Genomic DNA, 9898 nt, shown 5'->3' with positions numbered 1-9898 from the left:
AACTAAAGAAATTAACTTAATTAGAAAACAGAAATTAGTTAGCAAAATATGGATACAAATAAAAACACTAGGAACGATGGTTGGTTGGCTACATTAACCAATGTAACTTAACTTGTCTAAAAGCATCAACGAACTATGTTCTTTGCATCGTGCCATGTAGCCGGCCAACCTTAATTTTCTAAATTTTTTTTAAAGGCAGAGCGGATAAATGACTATCACCCCAAATTTTGATGCACATACACCGGGTTCGAATCTTGGCAATGCCCTAAAGGGTTTGTTCTCTCATATTTAGATGAGTATAGCATTGCTAAGGTACTCTCACCGTATTTACATATGACAAGATTTGAACCCATAACCCCTTAAAAAGAAACCACAAAATAAAAAACTCCTTAACCACTAGGATATTACCCAATGATAACCTTTACTTATCTTGTACACTATAACATTGGCCTCGTATATATAAATCCAAGTCTTACGTGTCAATCCTTAATTTTTTATTTTATCGATCAATTACTTTTTTACCCTAGTTAATATAATTAAATGAATCATTACTTGTATATATAGGTCATATGTTCGAACACATAATATATAGTAATAACACATTTGTCTAGCTTAATTGAATTTATTCTGTTAGTTAAGTTGATATATGATGGCCGAATCAAAGGGTAAAGACCATGAAATTGGTGACTCAAACCATTTGGTTGATCAAACTAAGGAACCTGCTTGCTTTGATTTACTTGGGAAAACCAAGCATGATGTCCTCATGGAAGAGCCCCAAAAGGAGAACAAAGAAGACCTTCGACGCCTACATAGCCAATCTAGCTCGGTAATTAATTAAGATTATACGATTATGTCCTTCATGTTTCAACAATCTTGAATTGGACGTACATATACTTAGAATAAATTTTTTTTTTTTGTACTTTTTTGTTACGTACATTATGTAAATCTTTATCTTTGGATTAATTTTGTAGCCGGATGATGAGGAACTTGAAAGCGAACGAAAGAAGAACAAGAAAGATGACGATCATGAAAACGATATCCAAGTCGTTGATGTAGTGGTAGATGTACATGAGAAAAAAGGGTTTTTGGATAACATAAAAGCACACCTTCATGGACAACACAAAACCGAAGAAGGCAATCTAATTTCTGAGGAGAAGCGTCACATAGATGGATCGCCAAAGAAAGAAACCAAAGAGAAAAAAGGGATTTTAGAGAAGATCAAAGAGAAGCTTCACAAGAATGGTGAAGGAGAACTTGAAGAGAAGAAGGATAACTGAAAAGTCTTGTAGAAATTTTAACCCTTCTTTAATTTATCACCATGTTTTAGTTTCTAGCTTATTGTTAATTTGAACTTTAATATGTAATGATGTGAATTGAATTAATGTTTTTAGGTTAGCAATTACATGTCTAAGTTGCTACGATTCATACCTAAAACCATGGAAAATGGCGTTCAACAAAATTTTAAGTGATTACTTTTCATATTAGGAATCCATCACACAAATTTATCCTAATTTCAAGGTAATTCCTGATAACCCAAAAATACACATTTAACAATACCTTTATATTTAACCGTTATCATTTGTTCAAATCATAAATCTTTTTAATTACCAGTTATGGCTTCTGTTCTTACACATGCATGTCTCGCCACCGCCATTTACCTACATATTTAACCGTTACATTTAAAGGAACTGTCGCAACATGCAAATATCCTACTATTCGGTTTTAATACCTATAAGATACCGTTTAATATATAGAGGTTGGGTATTGTAAAACAAGTATTAAAGTAAAACAAATAGGATAAGATTTTGACCCTTATGGTTAAATTGATGCACGAAAATTCACGAAACAATTGATGTACGATAATTTTCATGATGCACGATGATTTTCAATAAAAAGAAACCTATTGTTTTATTTGTTTTATTTTACTTAAACCTTAATATATAAATTGCATAGGTAACAATTTATACCAACTTAATAGATTTTCCCTTTATAAGGTTTGATTAAGAAGTTTTTTTAGGCTCAGAAATCTTTAACTTGACTGCAACGGTAAGGTAAACTTTCTAGAATATATTTATAAAACACCACATAAAAGGCAATGAATAGTACAATTCATACGATGTAAACTCTTTTATCTAGTGGAAATATGTTTCTATCTTATATATAAAGTAAAGTTGTTTCTCAAAGTTTTCTTTTAAATAAATCAATGTGACAAAAGGTCCTTTAATATATATCCTTTTAATATATATCCTTTCACTTACTGATTAACTCTTATTCAACTCGAACTTGTTACTAAAAATCTTAAAATCAAAAAATATATTTAAAAAAATAAATATAATGTTTGTTATTAATACAATATAACTTGATATAAAGCTATTAAATCAACTAAAACAATAATAAAAGACATTTTATTTTATAATACTATAAATGTAACACTATTTTTTATTAATTCACCACAAAATACAAGGTTTATAGCATACAATGTAAGTAGTATTCCATACTTACCGTAGATTTATTGTTTGTGATGGTACAATTATTACTTTTCTTTCACCAACCACAAGTATTCTTTTATCTTGTTGGCGGCTGGGGATGAAGAAACAAAATTATATTGTCATTATTCCTTTGTTGGTGGGTTTTATTTTAGAAAATGCTAATAAAGTTTTTAAGACTTCAAAAAAAAGTTATATTTTAAAATATTAAAAGTATACTAATAATAATTTTTATAACAAATATAAAAATATTTATTGCACTTTAATCAAAGCCTTTAAATCTTTTTGAGCCAAACTTTTTTAGAACATCTTTTTCGTATACACTTATTGGGCCAGAAAATAGGGCAGCCGAAAAACAATTTTTTTATTTTCCATGTTTCATTTGGGGGATATCACGAGAAACATCACTCAGACACCCACTCACATTATTATCAGAGAAAATTTCATTACATACCTGTGGGGTATGTTATATTATTAGTTTTCACCCCTCTTGTTTTTTTGTATCATTACATACCCCTATGGTGAATTTTTGTATCATTACATACCCTTCACCCTAACGTCTGTTTGTGAGTCTCCGTCAACCACCTCATGTGCATACCATGTGAGGGTATTTTAGTCATTTTGACTTCTATAACACTCCTTTCTTCTTCTTCATTTTGTTTTTCAGATCTAACAACTCATCCTAAATCTCATCGACATACAATAACAAATAACAATAAAAAACAATCAAAACCACCATATGCCACATCCCTCGGGTACAACCACCGATCGTTATTACAACCAATTACTTTCACAAATCAAATCCAAAAACAACACATCCAATTAATACAAGTAATTACTTTCACCCATAAACCAATTTCATAGCTATTAGTGAAGATCGATTATGCAAAAGAATCTCCAAGTAAAAAAAAAGAGTTGATCTAATCTTTTTTGTGTGATTTATATTTGAAATTACTAAATCTATATACCTTTTTCTGATAGCCGTGATTATGCAAAAGACTTTGGAACCACCACTACCGATCAGAACATCATCCCCCATGGTGGTTGGGTTGATTCGGGTGGTCAGCTTCGTATTATGCGGCCGCCGGATAAAAGACATCTACTTCTTTAAAGATATATATATATATATATCGCCCAAAATCTGAAATCAAGAACCGATGTAAGTGCATTCTTAATGTAAGTTCCCATTGATTGAGCTAACTAACATAAGTCATTTATAAAAGATTATTTAGTAAGGTTGGGAATGATCATGATCATATTTAATTTTATTAAATTAAACAGCCAATATTATTCTTTTTATTAAAATATTGCCACTTAAATAAGAAACATAAACTTTGGTTTGCACCCAATATACTCGCTAGGTAAAAATTCATAAGTTATTATTCATCATCCTAGTATATATATATATATTGTTTTAAACTAGCACGTCACCTGCGCTATGCGGCAGTTTTGTAGCGGCAGCGGTGTGGTAGTGAGGGATGACTGTTGGTGGTTGAGACAATGTCGAGTTGTGTAGATAATTAATGTAAAAGTAATTGATGTAAATGGTTAATGGAGATATTTTAAAAGATTAAGAACTAATAGTGTAATATAATCATTAAGGGTATTTTAGACATTTTATCATATAACTTTCAATATTGGATTATTATTTTTATATAAAAATATAAATATAAATATAAATGAATAAACCATTCTATTATAAATAGATGGACATATTTTTAGGTAAACATATCGTTAGACCTTGATTTCATTTAATTCTTTTATATGTCACTTGCATTTAAATTTCATAGTTTCAAAATGAATTATTTAAGATCTTTTCATTAAAAGAGTTTAATTAATTCAAAGACCTTTTGTTAACATTTAGATCATATTTGACATTTACTTAAGTAATTGGTTAAGCTTTTGACTTACCATCCATTATGATGGTAATGGTCATCTCCATGCCTAGTCATGCTTAGCAATCCACCAATAACATACTTTCACATCATTTCATGCCTAAATCATGCCTAATCATGCCTAATCCATGGCAATCATGCCCCCATGCGTCATCATCCCTTTACTATTTTTCTCCAATCATATCCAGTACTCTCTCTCCTATCTCTCCTTAAATCATTAAATATCTCTTTCTCTCTCTTACACGCTTAAGCGACAATGTTTGCCTAAAACTTCCATGCTTAGCCCATGCCTAAAGCCTGGCGGCGGTGTTTGCCGCTAGCCCCATTGTCATAATCCTAATTCTGCTTCCTTTGATCGATAACCTACCTCTTTGTTAACATTTAGGTCATATTTAAACAACATATTTTTGGGTATAAACTATTAAAAATAAAATCTCATTTCTAATAATAGTAATGTCACAGAGTTCATTGTTATTGTTAAAAGGTAAATGAGACTTGATTGTTAATAATTGTAACTTTGGGAAATCGTTTCTATTGATGCTAACATGACTAATGTTTGTTTCGTTTTCAGGCATTTGATCCAAATATTTATTTTTATTGTATAATATATAAATAATGTAGGTTATCAAATATAGGAAATGGAAATATAGAAATGGCAAAAAAAAAAAAAAAACTCTAAATGTCGCTTTTTAATTTTAGTTTATAAAATAGAAAATGGTGTTTGCCATCCTGTTCTAAAAAAGTTTTGGGTTTTGCTAAACAAAGTCCTAAGGGTTTTCGTTAAAATGCATTAATTAGTTGTACATTTATCATAAAAATCAGGGGCTGACATTTAATATAGAATTGTATAACCTTTTTATGCACGTTAAGTGAAGCCATTAGGGCTTCATTTAGCATTTTCCTATTATAAAACTTTAATTTAATCAAGTTTGTTCTTTTTTTTTAAGAGAAATTTAACAGAATACTTACCACTAAACAAAGTCATTAACCCGAACCCAAGTTGGGAACAAAGAATGCGAATAGTGGTGAAGATCAACTGTAAAGTCTAAAAGGTGGACCGATGGTTCTCGAAAAGCAAGGTAGACAGGGGTTAAGATTATCCAGAGCAAAGCTCCCCTCTTAAAGACATCTCGCAACACATGGCAGTCCAGTAATTAAGGGGCATTCCTTAAATAATGTTGGAATAAGACTAGGGATGACAAAATTACCCGTACCCGATGGAGAACCCGATACCCGCACCCGATTTGACCGGGGATGGGGACGGGTATGGGGATGTAAATATAATCCCCGATGCGGACGGAGACGATGATGGGAAACCGTAAATCCCTGATCCCCATACCTGAACTCAAAAAACCTATATATATTTATTAGAATCACTTTAAGTTCTTTTCTATATTCTAGAATCAATTTTAAGCTTAGAACTTTTATTTAATACTTTTTATGTGTTATACTTTATTAATTATTTATTTAATATATATATTAGTTTATACATAGAAAAAAAAAATGTAGAAATACACATTCTCCTACACATCTTCTATCAAGATAAATTTATGTTCATTCAAAAATCATCCCTGATACCTGACGGGGGTCCCCGATACCCAATGGGGACGGGTATGGGGATGTAATTTAATTCCCCGACGGGGATGAGAATTACAAGTGAAAATCGGGTACGGGGATGGAGATTGAGATCTCTTACAATCTCATACCCCATTGTCATCCCTAAGTAAGACCTTATAGAGGGAAAGGTAGAAGATTCCTTTATGGACCCATAATTTCTATTTAGTTCAGTCATCTCATGCCTCCTTTCACCCCGTCCATTTTCTCACGCCCCACCCTTTTTTCCTCCCAAGAATGCCCCTTGGGGCAATGTTCCGGGGCAAAAAAGTGGGGAAAAAAAAACGCCTTGCTCCGGATAGTCTAATATTTTTGACCTTTTGTTGTATATAGTTTATCATTAATTCATCACCTTAGCCAAGGACGTTTCGCTTTATCTATAGAAGTAGTCAACTGATTTCTAAAGGAATTCGCTCCATGGTTTGGTAGTGCTTTTGCTTTATCTTGATTTTTTTTCAACCGGTTGATATTACGAAAGAAAAGCAACAGATCATATAAACTAACAGTATTGTTGAAGATAATGAAAATGGTGGGGAAGTTTCTAATGAAGGTCATGGCAAAGAATAAGCAGGAAATATGGTTAGTTTTAAATATATTTTTTTTTATTTATACATATTTATAAAAACTTTTATTCGATATCTAATTAAACATGCATACATTTAATGATAACGGGAAGTAGTGCATGAAGTAGCATTGAAAATCAAGTAAGTCCAAATTTAGATGATAATCAAAAAACTGAAAATTTGGTATGTATTCTCTTTTAATTTATATGTTTATGTTTATGTTTATTATATTTATTTTATAAAATTTTAATTAGATCTGTAATTAAAAAGCATCTATAGTTAGAGATCAAATAAAACTCTGTTTATATAAATAAAATAAGCAAATAAATTAAAAGTAAACATACTGAATTTCCTGCATCTTATTATCATTTGCATTGGCAAGTACTTGATCTTCCACACCTTCTACTCCATGCTCTACTTTTTGTTATCATCAAACAAATGCATGTTTAACAGAGATCGAATAACTTTTTTATAAAACTAAAACGTTATCCACGCAATGCGGCGGTTTTCGTTGCGGCGACGGTGTGGTGGTGGGAGCCAGCTGTTGATGGTAGTGACGGCGTCGAGTGATGTTAGATAATTGATGTAAAGAGTTAATCCATATATATTAAAAGAAAAATGGACTGATAGTATTATATACTCATTAAGAGTATTATAGTCATTTTCCTATATAACTTTCAACATGAGACTATTTTTTTTATTATACTACTAGTATAGATTAAATTAATACACTGATAAAACTAAACATATTTCCATCTTGCTCCTCGTCATGATCGTCATTTTTAACTTCTCCCGCATTTTCATTATATCAACAGTATTGTTAGTTGCATTGCTCTTTTTTAATAATATCATCTGGTTGGAAAAAAGATCAAGATCACTACACATGATGTGGGTATAATAATGATAGAAGCCCAACCTGATTTGGCCCAGGTTCTAGTAGTTTTTGAAGGCTTATTTCATGCATGTAGAACGGCCTCGATTTAAGTTAGGCCTAGTCTCGGTCTTATTATTAATTTTCTTAACGACAGATTATCATATCGCTCTTTTAATTTACACGAATGTTTGGATGATATTTAAGAATTTTGTAAACGTCTCCAGTAACCCACTTCACAAATATAGAAAGTAAAACTCAAACTAAGGTGGGTTACCGTCTAAAATTCTGCATTTATCGCATATAAGTTTTTTTGTGGAGAACTCTAAGTGATTCCATGCATATGCACCAGACACATGATTTTTCTTTTAACCCTTTATAATACACCGAGAAAATTATATATTTGGTAACTGAAGTTATCAAAATTAAATAAACTCTTCAAAAGATTTTTGAAATATTACTTGTATATATATTATAATATAATGTAGATAAAACTCAAAACTTAAGTGTTTTAAAATAATTAAACAACTCTTCAAAAACACATGGTCAATATTTTTCGAGAAAATTACATTTTAATTGAAGTTGTCAAAATTTTCACTTATAATTTTTAAGTGGGAAAATTTTCATTTTTGATAACTTCACGTGTCGGTCACGTGAGGGCATTAACGGAAAAACAAACGGCGTATATGTTTGGTATTAAAAATGAAAAAAATAATCAACTTTTTGATATTATTTGTAACTTCTTCATTTAAAAACTATTTCAAGTAAAAAAAATGTAATACACCAATGAGATATACAATAGTGAATATACTGGGTAACTTGGAAGCCATTTCGTAAGAATTACAAAAAAAACTAAATTGAAGTTATTTTTGAAAACATTTTATTGAGTGAACACACAAACTACTTCACGAGAATTGTAGACTAGTGATCTATTTTTTATATTTTTTTTACTGTAAACATTAAGCGATAATTAATAACTCCGAATATATGTCTTTATAAAACATCAATATTTTGTTAACTATATATGACTTTTTGTGTTTTTTTTTTTTTCGCGACAAATATTAAATATTAGTATTTTTATAATGTTTATTAAATACCAATATCCAGACTTGTCAAAAAATAAAAAAAATAAAAAAATACCAATATTCAGTTTTAAACCCGAAATATTTCTGAGAGCCAAAATTTCTAACCTCTTACTTGGACTACTAAACCGAAAGGTTAGAGCCCATTGGTGGCAAATATAGTGAAGTCTAAAAAAGAACGTGTATAATTTTGCGGCCGTCAAAGCGCCGTCTAAAATACTTCCCAACAAATCATTAGCTGTTAACCGCGTACAATAATAATAATCATAGCAAGTTGGTGTTTCAATCATCACCGTCAATTCTTGCGGGTTCTACACACGCAATGGAAACTTCATTAAAGATTGGACGGACGCGATTAATAGTTTCTGAGCTGTATAAAGAAAAAATACACATGGGATTTCCCGTGCATATCGTCCATTCGTCCTCCGTAATCACGGGTTCTTTCGCACGCCAGTAAATGGTCGTACTTTTACGTTAATATTATAAATATTACTATTATTGTATTACTTTCAAAATACTTATTATGTATTTCAAAACAAAATTAAGTCTTTTAAAATAGTTCTCAAATTCTTTTCTATAAAAACCACTGTAATAATACTCCGTAATTTTTATTCTTCATTTTCCAAATATATTTATTATTTTGACCTTTTTCCACATAGAAAGATATATGGACAATTTTTATTTTTGTCCATGATACATTCCCTATATTGTATCTTGACGTGTATTACAATACATAATTGAGTATCATTTAATTAACAATAATAAAAAAAAAGAAATGTTAAATACAGCCAACGTGCATAAAATAACTAGTATTTTCCATATTAAAAGTTCACCCTTGATTTTCATGGTAAATATACAAATAATTTATGCACCTTAATATTTATCAAACCCCATAAGAAAAACATATGCACATTACCCCATTTAATTAGATACAAAAGTGGTAATGAATAGTTTCTATATTAAGAAACATTGCGTTGTAATTGAGAATTTTACTTTGTTAAGTCGAGATTTTATCTAAATTGCAAAAACTTCTTACAACTGAAATTGGTAATATTAATATCGCGATACACTCACACGTAAGTTTACCTTGTTTCATGGCAATCTGTTGTGACAACTAACAAAGTTTATATGTGGTCATGTGGAAAGTCACTATGAACAAGTTTCTTTTGTTAGTAAAACATGTAAAATTTTAAACTCAGAGTTAATGCATATTTTGTTACAACTTTTACGGTAAATAAAAGACTGGCAAATCGTGTCTTAACACAGGTTCGGTACGCACAAAATTCTCTCAAACATGAAAACGACTCATTTAACACTTACCTTTGATGATTTAAGCGTGACATTTATTCATTTACGTATCAAAAAAGTTAAATGTTGAATTTATAAA

At 30.4% G+C, this 9898-nt stretch overlaps 1 protein-coding gene across 1 annotated transcript; it reads left to right on the top strand.

Annotated features, from left to right (window-relative positions):
- The first annotated feature begins 649 nt into the window (after nucleotides 1-649).
- On the top strand, nucleotides 650-1277 carry LOC122603237 (dehydrin ERD14-like). The gene is made up of 2 exons (XM_043775934.1): nucleotides 650-826; nucleotides 972-1277. The coding sequence occupies exons 1-2, from the start codon at nucleotides 650-652 to the stop codon at nucleotides 1275-1277; spliced, it is 483 nt and encodes a 160-aa protein (XP_043631869.1).
- The last annotated feature ends 8621 nt before the right edge of the window (nucleotides 1278-9898 follow it).

This window comes from Erigeron canadensis, chromosome 1 (genome assembly GCF_010389155.1).
Source record: "Erigeron canadensis isolate Cc75 chromosome 1, C_canadensis_v1, whole genome shotgun sequence".
Taxonomy (NCBI): Eukaryota; Viridiplantae; Streptophyta; class Magnoliopsida; order Asterales; family Asteraceae; genus Erigeron; species Erigeron canadensis.
Note: the sequence above shows the minus strand (reverse complement) of the source record. Positions and strands in the feature narration are given on the sequence as shown.